The 20,767-nt window shown below is 43.2% G+C and overlaps 1 protein-coding gene across 1 annotated transcript in view; it reads right to left on the bottom strand.

Moving 5' to 3' along the window:
• Positions 1-8,581: 8,581 nt before the first annotated feature.
• HCK (HCK proto-oncogene, Src family tyrosine kinase) overlaps positions 8,582-20,767 on the bottom strand; it is a 50,436-nt gene continuing 38,250 nt past the window's right edge. The window contains exons 6-12 of the mRNA XM_088467160.1: positions 15,130-15,233; positions 14,151-14,300; positions 12,999-13,151; positions 12,284-12,543; positions 12,027-12,180; positions 11,259-11,390; positions 8,582-9,465 (exon numbers count right to left, since the gene is read on the bottom strand). Of these exons, the coding sequence (XP_088323286.1) occupies positions 9,263-9,465; positions 11,259-11,390; positions 12,027-12,180; positions 12,284-12,543; positions 12,999-13,151; positions 14,151-14,300; positions 15,130-15,233 (1,156 nt within the window). The 3' untranslated portion in view covers positions 8,582-9,262. The remainder of the gene's footprint in view (positions 9,466-11,258; positions 11,391-12,026; positions 12,181-12,283; positions 12,544-12,998; positions 13,152-14,150; positions 14,301-15,129; positions 15,234-20,767) is intronic.

Here is a 20,767-nt window from a genome sequence, read left to right as displayed (position 1 = left end):
TTCCAAGAATTGCTGCATCTGGTGACCCCCCACATCAAGAGACAGGACACAAGGTGGTGGAGGGCAATCCCTGCTGAAGAGAGACTGGTGGCTACCCTGAGGTACCTGGCTACAGGAAGGTCACTGGAAGACCTGAAGTTTGGGACACTCATCTCACCTCAGTCCTTGGGCGTCATCATTCCGGAGACCTGCAAAGCCATCGTAAAAGTGCTACAGTACCACTATTGCAAGGTAAGTTAAAAAAAACACCACACATTGGTTTCTTGTGCAAAGAAAAATTTTTATTTTTATTTTTTATTCAACATAAAGCAAAAAATTGCCTTCTTTTAGTACAATGTGCACTGACCTGCAGGCAACTGAAATTGTGCGCTAAACTGTGTGCAATATCCTTTTTTTTATAACAATTTTACAAAAGAACATTATCACCAAATTTTATGAATCCCAATAGGTAGCTGGCTGTATGTGATAGGGTGGGTCAGACGCCAGTTTGAACAGGCCAATACACACATGGCACAAGTACACATTGTGGCCCCGGCTTCCAGCAATGTGTACTTGTGCCATGTGCGTAGTGACCTTGTTCAAATGGCGTCATCACCACCCTATCCCATGCAGCAAGCACCGATTGGAATTCATAAAATTTGGTGACATTAAAAGCAAGACAAAAAAACAACCAAATTAAATATCACCAAATTTTATGAATCCCAATAGATAGCCGGCTGTATGTGATAGGGCGGGTCAGACGCCAGTTTGAACAGGCCAATACACACATGGCACAAGTACACATTGTGGCCCCGGCTTCCAGCAATGTGTACTTGTGCCATGTGCGTAGTGACCTTGTTCAAATGGCGTCATCACCACCCTATCCCATGCAGCAAGCACCTATTCATAAAATTTGGTGATATTAATTTAAAATCAAGAAAAAATTGACATCTCTGTATATTGGGGCGACTCATCTGATGCATCCAGTAGAGCATTATACAAGGTGGTGCTGGTGCTTGGGATGCTTGGTGGGGGAGTAATATCTAACTGGGCAGGGGGGGGGCAGACATACCTATTTGGGGCAGGGGAAAATAGCATTGGATCTGCAATGTATGTCGAATTTGAGATATTTTTGCTCATACAGTGACTCAAGAGGTCGTAGTTTAACCTTAAAAAATTTCTTTGGATATCTGCATCCAGATTTCTCAATGTGCTGTTCACATGAGCTGTGAAATCATCAATTGCATCTGGGGGTTTCTGCAGCAGCCGTTCTGCGTTTTGTAAAAAATGGTCCTCACGTTCTGTAAAATTCTCCTTTCTGTCTTGTTTTTTTTTCTTTTTTTGGGGTTGTTGAGAAGATGAGGGTCCAGGTGGAACTTGACTTTCCACTTGTGTGCTATTCTCCGGGTCACTGTCTCCACCGAGCAGACTGAGGTCCGGTGTGGATGTTAAATCAGGGTCTTGGGTGGGAGTCTATATAGGGAAAAAAGATATAAAAAATATTATAGTCATGTTTTTACATCTTTTTTACTATTTTTACAGTTTCCTAACACCATGGAGGAGTGGACCAGCATCGCGGAAGATTTTGAACAACGTTGGAATTTCCCTAACTGCGGAGGAGCCATCGATGGGAAACACATCCGCATCAACCCACCTGCCAACACCGGATCATATTACTACAACTACAAAGGATTCTTCAGCATCGTTCTCATGGCAGTGGTGAATGCCAACTACGAATTTCTGTTTGTGGATGTCGGCAAGAATGGGCGTGCTTCGGGTGGTGGGTCCTTCAAAAAGACGGCTTTCTACCAGATACTCGCCAACAAAACCCTCAACCTGCCCTCACTGGACGAGACAAAGCAAGGCCTAAATTACGTTTTCGTTGCAGACGAGGCTTTTGCATTACATAAACATGTGATGAAGCCATTTGCACACAGGGGCCTGACCAGAGAGAAAAGGATCTACAACTACCGTCTATCCCGGGCACGGCGCATTGTGGAAAATGCGTTTGGAATAATGAGCAAACGCTTCCGCATTTTCCACACCACCATCAATCTACATGTGGAGAAGATAGACTGGGTCGTGATGGCGTGCTGTGTGCTGCACAACTTTCTGCGAAGAAAATCTACTCAACGAGGACCAGTCCCAGCTAGACCAGAAGATGTAGGACCCCTGGAGGACATTGAACATTTGACATCTGTGTCTGCACCGTTGTTGCAACATCTGTGCAACATCTGTGTCTGCAACATCCACCGCACGTGCCAAAGAAGTGAGGGAGGAGTACATGACCTATTTCAATGGACCAGGTGCTGTACCATGGCAGGAGGACTATCTGTGAACTACTGACTAAATTGGACATTTGGGATTTAACAACAAAAACATTAAGGATTTTGGTTTAAACTGTGTCACTACTTACCAAGACTTCTGCAACCTCCTCATCTCCCTCACACTCAGACATCAAAATGATTGATTCCCTTTGAGGCTCTTGTTCACTGATGAATGACATCATTTGGTAGTACCACAGCGCAGGAGTATATATTTCATCTGTAGCCGCTCCTGATTTTTTGGAGTCATCCACCTTCTTTTTTTCTTTGATGTATACTGTCCTGAGATTTTGTATCTTTTGCCGTACAGTTTTCAGGTCTGCATCAGATATGTATTTTTTTGTATACACCAACAGTTCCTCGAGTGCGGCCAACTTCTGTGACTTATTGTGGTACTTCCGAGAACTGATCTTCCACAGACAGTCTTTCGAGTGCAGGATTTCAATGAATCCTGTAACGAATTCACGTTCTGAATCCATGGACATTATATATGAATAAGAAAGAAAAGGACATTTAAATATTTGTGTATATAGTGTTGTTAAATGTAATGTTGTTATAGTTCACATTTTTTATGTTTTAATATTTTCTTTTTTACAGGTTTTTAAAGGTTTGTTATGGTATTCTAATCATGTTTTCTTTTACAGGAATGTTATGTGTTTATTGCTTGGTAATATAATGTTTTTCTTTGTTTGACAGTATGGGTTTTCCACCTTTGGGCCTGTCGTTGTGGTAGAACTACAGATCCCAGGATGCCCTAAAAACAGTTTCAAAGGTGGGTGGCAGGTCATCCTGGGATCTGTAGTTCCACAACAGCTGGAGACCGAAAGGTAGAAGACCCCCAGCTTTAAATAATGTGTGTTTTTAAATGTATTGTATGGTGTTTTTTTTGTAAAAAAACGTGTTTATTTATTTATTTGTGGTATTACACACATTGGATTTATTACCTGGGGACATACATTGGTGGGCAGTGGGAGCTTAATGCATGACCCAGCCACCGCCCGCCTCAATACGGCGGGCGGTGGCTGGTTCATGCATTTATTACCTGGGGGCACACATTGGTGGTCAGTGTGGTTGCATTTAAACTGTACAAATACTCACCAAATATACAACAAAACAAAAATCCAGTGTGCAGGCTCCCAAAGTGCGACTGTCTTGCGCCATAGACGATGCTGCACAAGATGGCGATGGGGCGTGTCCAGGCTTCTGTCAGTCAAATTCCGCATTGTGTGATGAATCGTACGATTCATCGTGAGGAAAAAAACCCTCACGATCGGCGTCCATCGTGTTCATGGTTGGCTAATCTGCCCTACAGCACGGCAGATCAGAAGATGCGATATACGACTAGCGGGGACGCGCATCGGCATCGTGCTCGTGAGTATAAACTCACGATTTGTACTTTTTTTACCCGATTCGTCATCACGATTCGTCGAAATCGGCCAAATCGTGTAAAATGTCGCTATGTGTGTGGGCACCTTTAGAGTGTTCTAAGGCCCTGATTCAGAGCCGGAAGCTCTGACAGATCGCTCGTTCTGAATCAGGGCGTCTTTTTTTTTTTTATGGAGCGGCCTCCTAGCTGCTCGCATTGCTGTGGGTTGCCACCCACAGCTAATGCGAGCGGCCAGGATGATGGTCGCGATGGTCAAGACCATCGCGACCATCGGGCTTGCGTTGAGACCCTTGTGGTAGGGTCTCGTGGCCGCACGCCCCAGAGAGCTTTCGGCTCTAACAGAGCTGAAAGCTCTCCCACTGACATCACTTGTGATGTCAGTGGGACCGCCCCCAAATGGTAGGCGTTCTCATGGGAACGCCTCCATATGGGCAGTCATCCCCCGGCCCGCCCACCAAAGGGGGCGTGCTGTCACTCAACATCGACAGCACGCCCCCTTTGGTGTGAGACCCGAACGACGGATTGCTCGTCGCTATCCGGGTCTCGCACATGCGCACGACGGAGCCGGCTTCGTCGTGCGCATGCGCTCTGGGCCACCATCGACCCGGTTGCGAGCGCTCAGCACTTGCGACCGGATCTGAATCAGGCCCTAAGTTCTCAGAGAACACTACTACCCGAATGACAGCTCCGTCTGGGATTTCAGTTCAGAGATCCCAGTGCGGAGCACTCAATGGCTGAGAGAGGCGACATCATCACCCTGCCCCCTCGGCTGGCTTATATACAGCCAGAGAGAGGTGACATCCACTCAGTCCGTCACCCGGGAAGCTGGAGAAAAGACCAGCTGAAGCAAGAAGACACCGTAGAAACTCTGGATGGGCGGCGGCCATGCAAAAGAGCTGAAAGGCCATCGCCATCCAGGTGAAGATGCCGTGGAAGTCCTGGGGGAAGTGGCAGCCATGTAAAAGAGCTTAAAGGCTGCCGCCCCCCAGGTGAAGGTGCGGCAAAATAAAATACTTTAAAAGAAGAGTTTTTTTTAATTTTAATATTTCTTTTGCAGGGGTACTATAGGTACCAGCATCCCCTTAATGCCCTGCCTGCTGGTACTTGTGGTTCTCCAAGTGCCAGTATGCGGGGATGCCTGCTGGGATCTATAGTACTACTGCAAAAGACTATTTATATTTTCATATGCACCACACAACACAATCAACCCAGCACCCACCACCCAGGGGTGCTGGGGATAGCCCTGGGCTATCAGCCTAGGCCTGGGGTGCCCTGGAGAGGGGGGACCCCTTATTGGGGGGGTCCCCAGCTCCCCAGCCTGGGCTGACTAGCAGTCAGGGGTGATGCTTCAGTTGGAGGGCCTGTGAAAGGGCTTCCCTGGCTGTGGCATCACACCCCCAACTAGAAAGGGTCCGGTGCTGGTTCTGGTAAATACAGGGGGACCCTACGCATTTTTCCCCCTGTATTATCAGAACCAGGGCCGTCTCAGAGCCCAGTGCTGGTTGCGCTGAATACAGGGGACCCCTACATCATTTGTCCCCCAAATTTTGGCAACCAGGGCTGGTTCTGACTAGCCCGGTGCTGGTTGTGCTTAAGTACAGGGGACCCCTAAGTCATTTTTCCCCTGTATTTAAACACAACCAGGACTGGCTGTTAAAATACCGGTGCTGGTTGTGCTTTGGGGGAGGAGGGCCCCTTTTTTTATTTTACACATTCAATTTTTAACATAGATGCGTAGAAGGATCTCACTGCTGCGTTCGTGCATCTGTGACTAATTGATTTTATTTTCTCAGGTGCACGCGCACTACCAGTGAGCCCTCTGTCGCCCGCTGATGCCCCCTTTGCACTGCACCACTGCCACTGCTCTGCATCACCACTGCTGCCGCTACTCCGCACGCCTACAGCCTGCCCCTGCAGCCGTCTCGCACACTGCACCTCCCAAACCACCTCCTGTGTGCTGGCCCCTCTTCCAGCTGTGTTAGTGTTCCAAATTGTTGCCCTTCTCCCCTGCAGGTGACCCGGTTTGCTCATCCAAGCCCTGATAGTTAATACATTTTAAAAAAGATATGAAATTCCATAGACAAAAAACCTTACGGTTTCACATGTCCCATTAAGGCTGCTTAGACATGATCTTAAAATTCACAAAACCTATTGAATTTCTGCCACTCAAACTCCAAAAAGCAAAGAAATTATTTGTAGTATTTGCAGGTAGACGTGGAATACAGATTTACTCCCTTAGGCTAATGTGAGATTCCGGTCAGTTAATGTGAGGATCGACGTGTCTTCAAGCTTAAAAAACCGTGCCGCCCACTGATTTTACGCCAACCACTGCAACTGTCATCATTAGTATCGCCACTTACACCACCCTCGTGCTAATAGTGCAAGAGATTCAGCAGATACAGGCTTCCCCTCGCTGTGAGTGTGGCTCAGAATTGCACAGAGCTTTAGATACACAACTATGAAGTTCCCATGACATTTCCACTAGTCAGTACAGTTCTGTGCGATCACATTGTCAAAGCCCAGTTGCCGCTCCAAAACGCCCAATTTCACAAAAAGACAGATCTGGCAAAGATCTGCCCGACTCAGAATAGGATTGAGATAAACAAAAATGTGTAAATTCACATTGGCGCTTGTACTGTATACCTAAACACGCTATTTCCATTCATGCACAGAGATCTGTCCCTCTCAGAATCAGGCCCTACAGCTGACACCTAAAATGAAGTCCAAAGCTGCTTTACCTTCATTAATTAATTAATAGTGAAATAAGGGTGAATCACACAGTATTTTAAGTGCGGAGCAGGTACATGGTAGCATACAGTATAGTTTGATTACTGTTTATGGTTTCAGATGATGTGCATAGAAATGTGGACAACCTAGGCCAGTGGTTCCCAAACTGGGTGTGCCGTGGCACCCTGGGGTGCCTCAGGGCACTTGCAGGGCTGCCTCATATTGGTGGTCCAGTACCAAATAAAATAATTTTTAGTCAGTGTGATAGGCAAAGCCAGTTCTGGTGGCTGCCAATCAAAAATATCTGGACAAAAAGAAGCGCAGCCCTGTCAACCACCACATAACTGAACCTAAGGGTGACGTACAATATAAGCCCAATTTACGGGTGCCATGGAAAAAATACTGATACTCCAGGGCGCCATGATTCGAAAAAGTTTGGGAACCACTGTTCTAGTCCCTAATTTTCTATGGAGTCCAGCAAAACGCCAGAGCAGATGATTACAGAAAGGAGTATGGGCCTGTGAGTGCACAAACCTGTAAGAGAAAGCAAATTTGTGCAATCATACATGTGCCGCTCCTTGTATGAGTACAGCTTAATGTGACACACCGCTATGGCATGGAGGATTTTCAACAACTGGACCCATTATTGTTTGATATATTTATTTATCAGATTTCTGAATACATTTCTATAAATATATAAAAGCTTTACAAGGTTCAAAGGCTTTAAACTGAAATGAAGATACTGGTGACAACTGCAAGACTTGTGCAGAATCTAGACACATTGCAGTCTCAGAGTCTCCAGTATACACATATTATATACACGGTTCTGGTCAGAGACTCCAGTACACACAAGGTTGGCTAAAGGGCTCCAGTGTAGAGAGTACTGGTTTGTAGTCAATGAATACAGCGCTGCCTCAAAGTCTCAAACGTGCTGATGGCAGCTCTCCAAAGTACGCAGTGCTGGGTTAGAGCCACAAATGCACACAGTGCTGGTTTAGAGCCATAAATGCACACAGTGCTGGTTTAGAGCCATAAATGCACACAGTGCTGGTTTAGAGCCACAAATGCACACAGTGCTGGGTTAGAGCCACAAATGCACACAGTGCTGGTGAAGAAGTTCCAGCAAAACGCAGAGGCTCCAGTGTACACAGTACTTCCTCCGAGTATCCAATGCTCCAATCTGAGTAACCAATATTCAAGTTCACAGTACACAATGCTATTTCTAATTATCACACGCGCACGCAGGGGGGGTTTCCGAGTACCTAGAAACCCCCCCCTGTCCGACCCGGCGAGTAGCGCCGCTGCTGAACAAAATATATATTTTTTTTTTCTCCAAAGATTTACACTGCCTGGGCTGGCTGTAGGGGGAGCTGCAGCGCGCAAGCTCCTCCGTCAGTCCCCAGGCCGGGCACCGTGATCCGGATGCCTCAGCACCTCATGCCGCCCTGGACACACAGTCACTGCCAGCAGCTGTGGAGTTCCAGGGCTGTCAGCCGCAACACGTAGGTGGCCGCCGGCGGGTGAGTACTGCTGTATGTCGAGGGAGCGCCGGGGTCTTGCGGGCAGTGGCGGCGTCGGCGGGGGGCGGGAGTAACATTTTTTGAATGATGGCCATTTTCTACTGCTCTGTGTATGGGGGGCGGGGGTCTTGCGGGCAGTGGCGGCGGGGGGCGGGAGTAATATTTTTTGAATGATGGCCATTTTCTACTGCTCTGTGTATGGGGGGGGGGGGGGGGGGGGCAGCCAGGAGGGGATAATATATATTAATATCATTCCAATTGACAGCTCCATGTATTTGCGGTGGGGTTATGGAGGGGGGAGGATAATATTTATTAGATTATGCAGAGCTGTCTGCTGCATGTTATTCCAGGGGTAAGGGGTATGGAGGGGGGAGGATAATATTTATTAGATTATGCAGAGCTGTCTGCTGTATGTTATTACTGGGGGTGGAGGAATGGGAGGAATCCTCCCATCCCCCCACACCCCTGGAATAACATGCAGCAGACAGCTCTGCATAATCTAATAAATAGTATCCTCCCATCCCCCCACACCCCTGGGAATAGCAGACAGCTCTGCATAATCTAATAAATAGTATCCTCCCATCCCCCCACACCCCTGGGAATAGCAGACAGCTCTGCATAATCTAATAAATAGTATCCTCCCATCCCCCCACACCCCTGGGAATAGCAGACAGCTCTGCATAATCTAATAAATAGTATCCTCCTATTAAAATACTTGAAGTACACAATTAAGTGTATGTTGCAGGCTTATTCTGGTTAGACGTTTTTGTCATTGGGTCTGTAACCAATTATTTGGAAACCCCCCTTTCAAAATCCTGCGTTTGCCACTGATTATGGTGGCTCAGATTACACAAGGCTAGTTCTATTTATGCAGCTCAGACTCAGTATACAATGCCAGTTCACAGTCTCCAGTGTATCACAGGGTAATACCGTTGAATATTATGCATAAATTAACTGAGATGTTTATATGTAACTACAGTAAATATGTCTAAATTCTGCCTCTAATCTGTAACAAGTTATCATGTTAGGAAGGAGGAGCTTATCAGCAACGTAGAATGCACAGCAATAGAGATACCTGCTGTATAAATGTTAAGGAAAAATAATATGAACATTTTAAAAATGAAAACATATTTATCACGTAATCTAGCAATTCAAAGATAGATCAGTATCATTTAGCTGTAACACATAATGATTTCCTAGCACACCAATCCCCCATCCCCATTATCCTTATAGCCAGGCTCAATGTTATACTGCTGTGGTTGTGGATGTTTGTGAACTGACTAGATTCATGTTGCTCCTGGCATTTTGGAGTGGTCTAGCACTGGTCATGGCTGGTGCTGGTACTGGCTCTCAGTAGCAGTGAAGAAATCTTCCAGGATGCCTTGCAGATATTCAAAGGTTGGACGTTGCTCTGGGTTTTGCTGCCAGCACTGCAGCATGATGGTATACAGTTCCTGTGGGCAGTTTGCTGGGCATGGCATGCGGTAACCACGCTCCAGAGCAGTGATCACTTCCAAATTGGACATACCTGGAAGAGCGAAGAGTTGTAATAACTATTCTTAATTATCAAATAGTTGTATCAGTCCTGGCAAGTGTTATTTAATTCTGTGTGATAATCACTCATTTCTCATATCAAGCCTAAGTCATGGGTCCGCATCTCACAATAATATTACTGTTTCCTAACAAATTCATTGGTGGCATTCTCATGAATGGTTCATGGTGTACAGTAAACAGATACACTTTACAGGAGGAACATAATGTAAATAAAACTAAACCATTAAATAGATCTCCATCCTCCCGCTAGTACTGTAGACAACAGAGGTCTATTGTCCAGGACATCCACTATTAGCAACTATTTACCTTCAATAGGAACTCTAATGGCTGCTTATCTGAGCTTTAAAAACAAAAGGTTTGACTGTATGGGGTCTGTGTTGACTGGTGGCTGTTTAGCTTGTCTAATCAACTAAGGGGCTCGGATTACTCTATTACATTTTAATGTTTTATAAAAAACAAATATTTTACAAGCATAGGGGAATTGTCCCACACCAGTATCTTGCATAGAGCTCACCAGGCTCTGGAATCTCAGAGATCTGCACGATCACTTCATTTCTGACAGCAGAAACAGACCCCATAGGCTGCTAGGCTGTCAGATTTAACAAGCTCCGGAATGTGCAGCATTCCAAAGCTTGGCTCCGGCTCCAAACGCCATCTTCAGATGGTGATAGCCGCTGTAGCCTATGGGCTACACTTCGCAGAAATTACTGGGAGAGGGTTCCATAGGGCAATGGGCGCTGCACATGCGTGGTAAGCACATGGTGCATGCTTAGTAGTGCCGCAAGGTCCTGTAAGAGGAGTGACATAATTGTGAAACTTAATTATTTATTGCCACAAAATAGCAGTTATATATTCCAGTCTGAAACCCGATAATTGATAAATATGCTCCTAATATGACTAATTTGCAAAGTAAAGCCATCAGGCCCTTTTGTTGTTTTGTTTTAGAATGCTATAAGCAGTGTAGGACCATGCACCTCCTCAGCTTCGGCAAAAAAAATTACACTACAACTCTCCTAGTGTAGTCTTCAACCATAGGAGCCACCTTTATGGATGCTGGGGGCGATTGAGCACCCACAGTATTGTTGCTGCCACTTACCATGTCAATGCATGGCATTTTTTCAGTCATATGGGAGAGGTCATGATTTCAGTAAGATGTCTACTGTTTATTCCCCAATGGCATGTTCCAAAGTTTAAGAGCGCTTTTGTGTGGTGTTAGTGAGGTGTCTAACAGTTCTCACATGATGAGATGACCAAGTTCCGGATGTATAGAACGCCAGACCCTTTTGGGATTGCCCAGCAGAGCATCGGAGGTATTTAATTTAAATTTCCGACAAACATTATGCCACGAGGACCAGGCCAACATTAATAGGGGATTGTCAAGAAGAAGTGGGGGAATATCGCTTTTGTTGAAATGTAAAAAACATATAAAATCTATGTTGTCTAAGGATCGTCATTTGCATATAAATCCTTACTATGGATACAATCCTTGGTATATTGGCATATATCGCTGCATGGTTATATAACAATGTTGGTAACAATTATTTCACCTTCCGATTTATTCTGCTGTCAAATTTTACAGTTTCTAATTTTTCCATATAAATTTACGAAAGGCTGTCAAAAGTTTTTTTCTCATCAGACAAAGTGAGGAGGAAAAGATGAACTTGTAAGGGATAAAGCAGATTTGGGGAACACTAAACTACTTCTAACTGCACTTAGAAAATGAATCTAATGGTGGTTACTGCAGTTTACGGGGGACAGTGCGCTCACCTGGATATGGGATCCTCCCATAAGTACAAATCTCTGTCAGGAGGATGCCGAAAGACCAGACGTCAGATTTTATGGTGAAGGAATTGTAGTTAGCAGCCTCAGGTGCTGTCCATTTTACGGGAAACTTGGCTCCTAGTAAGCAGATAAAACATACTGATGGTCAATAATCAATGTTTACTCATCACTGGTCATTATTGCAGAAGGATTGTGTGCCTGACTTTTGTGTGTCTAATGGGTCTATTCATCATCACTTAATTTCTACAAAAGCAGGTGGAAATGTTCACCTGCTTTTGTAGAAATTAAGTGTCCGTGCCATTCATCAAAAAGGTAAAGCAGGAGATATCACAGATATCTCCTGCTTACCTTTCACTTCCGATGTGGCCCGCTGTCCCCAAACACTGGTAGGGGGACAGAAAATCATCAAGCTACGGCATTAGCTGCTATAGCCTATAGGCTACATTCCACAGAAATGACCGGGAGAGATGTCCTCCGGAACCTTACAGGTAGTGGCTGCCACACTCACGTGACCAGCAGACCGCGCATGCACAGTACGGCCCCGGTTACTGAAGGAGAAGTGAAATTAACACTTTTGTGATCATTTCACATCTTACACATCACAGATACGGGCTCCTTACAGAGCTCCTGTCCCTGCAGATGATAAATAGTACATTGGGCTATATATAATTTCTTATTGCTACAAATTACTTAATGACTTAATATTGAGTCTAATGCCCCTAGATATACATTTTATGTTGCTCCTTTACTCACCTTCTCTGGCTGTGTACTCACAGTCCTCAATCACTCGAGCTAACCCAAAGTCTGCGATCTTACATGCCATTGTTCCTGACACTAGACAGTTTGCAGCCCGCAAGTCACGGTGGATATAATTTTTTTGCTCAATGAACCACATTCCTTCAGCAATCTGTTGGGTATTTAAAGAGAAGCACCATAACATACATATGTCTGGATGAGATTTGTGGGTTGACCACAAGTAACAGAGCTCTGTACAATCCCAAGCGCCTCACCTGGGCGGAAAAGTCGATGAGCTGATGCAGCGGTAGACAGCTCCCTTCCTGGCTCTTCAGATAATCCAGCAGACTTCCCTTCTGCATATATTCCGTAATTATATATATGGGCTCTTCTAGGGTCACCACGGCATGCAGGCGTACCAGACGTTCGTGCTGTAATGTCTTCATCAGGTTTGCCTCTTCAAGGAAGGCCTCAAGTGACATAGTTCCTGGCTTCATCGTCTTCACAGCTACCTGTGTGTGTCCATTGTATGTTGCTAAGGAAAGGCAGGAGCAAAGAGTTGTGACTTACTAGATTCATGACACATTGGTGGGTTGGGAAGGTGAAGGAAATGAGGACACAATTGGGGACTGCCGTATGACATGGGGGAGGAAGTGGGGGTTAGCAAATGTAAGAGAGGAGAAACAGTATGGGTGGGAAATGATGATTGTGTATGAAAATCAATTGTGTCTTAGTGGGGTCAGAAGAGTGTTTGGTGGGGTGTGCTGATGTACATAAGGAAAATAAAGCTTCAATGGCGATAACTTCATAAGAAAGCTTATAAAAACAAAAAAATATATAGTTTTGCTGAAATCCTCTTTCCCCACAACACAAGCATTTCTCCTCTAAAGGATAGAGGAGACACAATCATATATAATAGCACTACAGTGATGTTTACTATATGTAGTTTCATTTATTGTGTTTGCTATTAATAAGAAAGTCACCACGTACCCAACCAAACATCTCCAAACTGGCCAGCTCCAAGCTTCTTTTCCAAGGACAGTGATTCTCGCGGGACCTCCCAGGCATCCTTTTCCCATGGTTTCTCTGGACGGGCGGTCTTACAGGCGGTGGTGAGATACTGACACAGTCCATCCATGTTATCTGTGCACAGAAGTGATCACACTGGTGATTCAAGGGCTCAAACTGTTGTCACATCAGTACTGGCCCATAGAGCAACCACACTTCGATACTTACCTCTCTCCACACCAGTGGTGTCACACTCAGGCCTTTCAGCTTTTGTGGGACTACATATCCCAGCATGCCCTGCCACAGTTTTTGCATGCCCTAATAGCAAAACTGTGGCACTGCATGCTGGGATGTATAGTTCCACTGCAGCTGGAGGGCCCGAGTTTGACACCACTGCTCTACACAAAGGTCTTCCTCAAGCAAATATGGAACCCACCAACAGACTAGTCCCATTATTTAGCAAAAAAGGACTTGTTCAACCTCAATTAACTTTGTATATAAAACATTTTTCTAAAAAGTTTTATTTAAACAATATTGAATTTACCAATCAGCAGTTTTGTCTCTGCCTTCCAGCTTATACTTCCTGCAAGCATAGGGAAGCTGTCATGCCCTAACCTCTGCCTTACTGTACTTAGAATGGCTGTTTCAGTGGCAATACAGTAAGATTCCATGGAAATAGTTACTGCAATCATTTCAGCTGGAAGTTGGAGAAGACTGCAGGGGACACACAATAAACATGAGGCTGAATGGTGGATATGGATCTTCTAATGTAAAAACATTATTTAATAACATTGGAACAATAATATGTAGTTGGAGTGATAAAAGCTTATGTATCATTATACAGAGGGGTAAATTTACTGAGGGTCGATTTTAATAGAAAATCAATTAAATCGTTCAACACTGATGTTGCGTTTCAGGGGCTAAATTGCACATTTACTAACACTTAAAAATCTATATAAAAAAATTGTCTAATGTGTGATTTAGCCTGTGAAACATAACATTGATGGAAATCCATTTAGAATGATTTTTAATAGATTCACATGGACCTTTGGTAAATTTAACCCCAAGGGTAACATGACTCTATATTAGGCTATGTATTACGCATGAAAATCAAAGCAACAGTTTGGAACTCACTTTGGTAGTAGCTGACCAGTTCGTGAAGTGTTTGGAAAGTTTTCCGAGGGGAGACAAAGAAACCACCGTCATCCAGAGTACGGATCTTGTAATGTTTCACCATATTTCCTGTCTGAACATTGAAGTCTCTAACCGAAAGCGAGAAGGACCCTGATAAACAGTAGTAGAAAATATAAGACATCTACAAAATGACCTATAGGGATTGTAGTCATGGTCATAGGTGCAAGGTGTGAAACTGCTATGGGGCCTAAAGCTAAGGGGGCCCATCTTCCTTGTCAAAGTTACATGTGTTATATACATAGGGGCCCTCACAAACTTTTGCTATCGGGCTTTCAAATACCTAGTTATGCCTCTTGCATTGTATACAGTAGATATTACCTCTTCACTGCCCTCTTGGTAAGATTTAGCAAAGCCTTAATCCTTCTGTTTGTGCAGTGAGAAATCATTTACCCAGAGCCGTAACTAGACTTTTTGGTGCCCTGTGCCAGAAAGAGCATTGGCGCCCCCCTCATTTTTCAAAGGGACATAATGCACCCAAAAAAGGGCCTCATGGGGAAGGGCCTCATGGCCTCATGGGGAAGGGCCAGGGAAGAGATAGGGGAGGGCAGGAGATGCTGGGGATGATATAAGAGGAAGTTACAAGTGAGAATGATAATAAACAGAAATTTGACAGGCCCAAACAGCGCCCCCTACCTGTGGTGCCCTGTGCGATGGTACCGGCCGTACTACCCTAGCTACGGCCCTGATCTTACCTGCCAGCCCAATAAAGACAGAACACTAGTTGGATCCCTTACTGTAGCTAGTCTAGTAAACCTCTCTATTGTCCACCATTGAAATCCAAAATTCAAATGTCACAGTGCCCCCCCTCCCCAACACACTTGCTTGTTTCGCTGAAAATGTAAAGACTTGATCCTAAAAGATGCAAGTTCACAGATAGTAACATTGTTACATAATGCCAGCCATATACAGCCTCAATCACCTTTCATAGTCTCACTGTCCCGTATCATGAAGGCTCCAGTCTGATTCTCAGGGGACAGCAATTGCCGCTCAGCTTCCTTTCTACCAACCCCTTTAAAATACCATCTGTAAAAGAACACAAAATCAGACATATAGAACAAGTTCCAATGTTCGCAATAATAATTTTCAAAAAATAGTTCAGGGAAATGGTTTATCAATAAGTGAGGAGGGAAAAGATGCATTTTTAGCAGAGTTTTTTTACTGTAAGAGTCGTGGAAATATTGGTCTAATTATCAAGCTAATAATACATTTATGAAAAATAATGCATCGGTAATTATTTAAAAAAGCACTGTCACCCATAGAAGTCAATCATTTTCTATTTGTCATGGTTCTAGTACAGTTTAGAAAAATTAACCAAATATGATCTTACGACATATATAAAATTAGTTTTTTAAGATATAGAAGATTTATATGTATTTATCATACAAACATTTACAGATATATCTCTAAAAATATAAATTAATGTCCTCAGTTTAGGGGTCTGTCTGTTCGTTCGGGCTAATGCTGTCTGTAGTACATGGTGGTCACTAATATTGTCTATAGTGTATAATAGTCATTAATGCTGTTTGTAGTATATGGCTATCCAGAGAAATTGTTAAGAGAAGCTAGGGAGTATGCTAGTTCCATCTCTAGATCTAGACTTCTAGCCGTACAAGGACATTAAGTAGAGCCAAGACTGAATATTATTTTCAAGAAAAATAGAAATCTCAGAAATATATTGGCACCAAGTGATTTAAAATAAGAGCCTTCTAATCTCTTAACAACCAATTGGCTTCCATCCAAACCAGTTGGTTGTTTTATATGTAATAAATATATTTGTTTAGCTTGTAGACATATCAATAATAAAAGTGTCACTCTAAAATCTAGTTCAGAAAACAAAATATTCCTCATCAAACAATTTCTGAACTGTGAGACCAACTTATTACATTTATATTCTGGACTGCTCTTATACTCTACAGCATGTAGATAGAACGACAAGATCAATAAAGATGAGATTCAGGGAACATAGATGCAATATTATTAAGAAAATACAAACTCATTTTTCAAAAAAAGTTTTTGCAGTTCCATGGAGGAGATCCCAGTAGTATTACCGTCACAATTTTGAAGCAATTTGAGGAAACTATAAGACAATAGGTTCAAGAGATTGTGTGTTGGGGAGTCCTCCAGGATTTTTAAGCTTGACATACTTCATCCCAATGGCCTAAATATGGCTCTGGACTTCACCTCCATGGATTAAAAAAAGCCTTGGTTATTGTGGTATGTGGGTCCTTGCTTAGCAATTAAAGGTGGTGGTCCCTGTGTTATTATGTACAAGTCTGTGCCCCTGAAAGAAGATATCAATCACTGCTTAAGCATAGAATACCCAAGAACAGGGGACTATTCATATCCCTTTCTATAGTGGAATTACTTCCCTAACAGCATCATATCCCAAATTCCCCCATTATTGGGAATTTCTCTCTGTTTTATGGTTTGCCAATTAAGGTATCTATTACTAAGAAATATCTATGCATCCCAATGTGCGGGATGCTCTGTGTTCATGCAAGAAGACGCTGGTCACTGCTTGAGCCTGGAATGCCCAGGAGCATGGGGTATATTCTATATTCATTATATATAATAGCAATTTATACATTAGTGTGAAACTTCTATTGAGAATTCCTTATCCTTATGTTCTATTAAAATCCTATACCCCTACAAATAAAACTAATTCCTGTATGTCTTCCTCTCCCTAATATAACCTCGCACCTTGTAGCTGATTTTCTCTCTTGGCTTCCTTATCCTTGTTTCTATTGTCTCTACCCTGTAACTATACACATGGTTGTTTGGACGTGCAGATATATTTTGTGTGTATACTTATACATGCATGCTTTTAGTACTATCTTTATGTTATGTATTTAGATACTTTGTACATGGCAACATATTTGAATAATTAATCATATTTAATTTGAAACAATGAACAAAATAATCTATTTCATTTATGTACCTTTGCTATATGTTCCCCTTTTTAGAATATTCCCTCTCTCTCTCTCTCTCTCTCTCTCTCTCTCTCTCTCTCTCATATTTATTAGATAGAAAAATTAAAATATATGAGTTTTCAAATAGTTGTAGTTATAAAACCTGAAACTATATATAAATATATATATTTACTGTATATATATATATATATATATATATATATATATGTAAGTTTATGCCTAAGTATTAAAACTATAGAGAAAATAATTTATTTGTCCTTTCGGCGCACTCTAGAATAAAAAATATAACCTAAGGAACATAATCAAGAAAATGTATAACCAGTAGATAATAAGCATATTAATAGATAGTTCTCAGTCATAAGGATTATAAACATGTAACAATTTTATTATGTGGAAACAAAGGCCCTGATTCAGAGCCGGACGCTCTGACCAGAGCGCTCGCTCTGAATCAGGGCCCTCCTCCATTAAAATGGAGCGTCCTCCTGGACGCTCGTATAGCTGTGGGTCACCACCCACAGCATATACGAGTGTGCAAAAAGATGGTCGCGATGGTCTTGACCATCGCGACCATCTGACTTGCGAGGGAAACCATGAGGTCGGGTTTCCCAGCCACAAGACCTGGAGTGATTTTGGCTCTATCTGATCAAAATCACTCCCACTGACATCACTAGTGATGTCAGTGGGGCCGGCTTCAGACGGTAGGCGTTCCCATGGGAACGCCTCCGTCTGGCAGGCACGCCCCCGGCACGCCCACCAAAGGGGGCGTGCTGTCAATCAACATCGACAGCACGCCCCCTTTGGTGCGAGACCCCGAGCGATGGAAAGCCCGTCGCTCGCCGGGTCTCGTGCATGTGCGGACGGAGCTCCCTCCCATGCGCAGTGGGGAACATCGACCCACTTGCGAGCGTACTGCCGCTCCCGAGTGGGTCTGAATGACCCCCAAAGTTGTTTGTTTTAACAATGTTTTATTATGGTCACTCTGAGCATTGGAGTTAACTTTAAAATGTAAGCTCTTGTGCTTCTCCTTACTCTACTTTCTTCTACTTCTTACCCCCCCACTGGGGCACCTAACACTTGGTTGCTTACGCTCTGTTGCATATCTACGTGTTATGGTCACTAATGTAGCAATGTATATTATCCATGTCCTATATTGTACTTTATTGTACTGTAAGTTGCTTGTCAAATTATTTGTTTATGTACTATGTAAGGCATTGCGGAACACTTGTGGTGCCATATAAATAAAGGATAATAATAAAAGGATAATAATTGCTAAAAATCCTTTTGAACACAACTGAGTGGAATTTTCTAATTACTACCACCATAGATAAAGGAAGGCATGAGATGTGTGACTATGTCTTGAGAAAGCTCTGAGACAGCGAAACTAGTTGACTTTTTCCCACCTTGACAGCTGCAAATTGAAAGGCCACATTTATTCCCTTAACCGCTGCTTAGAGCTTTGAGTGGCTTCTCTTTACAGACGGCTACTATCTACACTCACAGCAGATGGGACAATGTAATGGATGGCACAAAATAGTTACATGCAGTATGTAACGATACATTGTGCAATCGAAAAATGTGTAGGTAAAGTGATCACTCCCAGGGTGAGTAGTATTTTGATTCAGACACTCTGTTTGATATTTGTTTATTCCTGGAATAAAGACTTCAGAGATCGGTGGAATTTCATGCTTCGTTCAATACATTATTCTTTTCCCCTCCTTCATCACCTGGAGCGGAATCCTGACGCATGCAGGTAAGTATTCTATCCCTTCCCCTAACTCTCCCTCTCCCGCAGCCTAACCCTAACCCTAACCTTAACCCTCAGTCTCCCCCCGCAGAAGATTTGTTCCATATAATTGAAATATTTATCTGAAATTGTCTTCCATTGAACTGTGTAAACTGAATCACTTCAAAAGTAGACACCTTTTTCCTGAGGACTCTTATGGCTAGATAAAAAATACCTTTATGAGAACTATCAGACCATTTACATCTCTGACCTCATCTTCCTTCACTCTCCTGTCCGCCCTCTTCGTTTAACAAATACACGCCGCCTCTCATGCCAAGTGATCACTTCCTCCCACTCCCTCCTCCAAGATTTTGTCCGTGCTGCTTCCCACCTTTGGAGCTCTCTCCCGCTTCCCATCAGACTCTCCACCTCTCTAAAAACCTTCAAACGGGCTCTCAAGACCCACTACTTCATCATAGCCTTTTAGCTCTCATCCTAACCCGCTGCTACCTGCTCCTTCCTGTCTACCCCATCTGTGTCACCCCTGTCTGTCTACCCCTTCCCTTTAGAATGTAAGCTCTTACGAGCAGGGCCCTCTAACCTCTTGTACTTCTCCCTACTTTACTTTCATCTACTTCTTACTCACCACTAGGGCACCTAACACTTGGTTGCTTTGCTCTGCTGCTTATCTGGGTGTTATGGTCGCTAATGTAGCAATATATATTATCCATGTCCTGGTCCTGTAGTGTATTGTATTGTACTGTAAGTCACTGGTCACCTATTTGTTTATATACTATGTAAGGCACTGCGTAACACTTGTGGCGCCACATAAATAAATGATAATAATACTAAGAAGAAGATTCTGTAAGGCCCAAATCTTGCCTAGCAACAAACACAGCATTGGGGGAATGTGGGGCCTATTCAGAATTTAATTCAAGTTGGCCTTACTTGCACCCACATTGCATGTGCAGAACTAAATGCGTATATTTGCCTGTATGCAGAGTTATATGTATCTCTGCAGATGGATCACCCCTAACTCCTGCCAACATTATCAGTGCACATTTACACTGGCCCTACATTAGGTGTAAAAGATCAGTCTGAAAATACTCGTATTTATGCTTCTGCATAGCTCTCAATTCCTTTATCATCGGCCATAGGGCCTGATTCAGAGTTGGGAATAGAGTAAGATAGGGTAAGTAACTGTGTACCTGGACATACCATGTAGCAAAGCAAGGGCTGCAAATACATACATGTTTTGCATGCAGGGTAAACACTGGCTGCTTTTGCATGTAGCCCACAAATGCTGGATCAGCTTTATTTTCACACTGCAATTTAGATGTCAGTTTGGACATGCCCCTCCCAAATCTAAATCTCTCTGCACATGTTACATCTGCCCCACCTGCAGTGCAGCATTGTTTTACCAAGATGCAGTTACTGGCTCTTTCTTACTCTATTCCTGACTCTGAATCAGGCCCATAGTTGTGTATTATAAAGCCATATTATGAGGTCACACATATTTAATATCCAAAATTACTAAACAGTAAAATACACAGTGTTATCCGTAATCTAAAACTTATAGAATAAACTTAGTATGAAAGGGAGGAAGGGTAAAAAAAACATAAATGATACATATATATGAACAGTAAAATAAAAAGACTTAGAAGGCCTTCTAATGTAAAAAAATTGTAGCATATTGAAAGCTAAAAAGGAAAAGAAATCAATCCAAGATGTTGCAATATGTAGCAGTTAATTTTAATTAAAAAACCTTTCTGTTTAAAAGTATCAATGTGATCCCCACAATGAAGGATTCACTATAGAAATATAGCAGTCAGCACATAAAGTCATAGCGTAGCCCGGGTAATACTGAAAACATGCAGTGTATGCCAAAAAATGGATTATGCAAG

This window comes from Taudactylus pleione, unplaced genomic scaffold (genome assembly GCF_031769625.1).
Source record: "Taudactylus pleione unplaced genomic scaffold, aTauple2 ptg000069l, whole genome shotgun sequence".
In the NCBI taxonomy this organism is placed as follows: Eukaryota; Metazoa; Chordata; class Amphibia; order Anura; family Myobatrachidae; genus Taudactylus; species Taudactylus pleione.
Note: the sequence above shows the minus strand (reverse complement) of the source record. Positions and strands in the feature narration are given on the sequence as shown.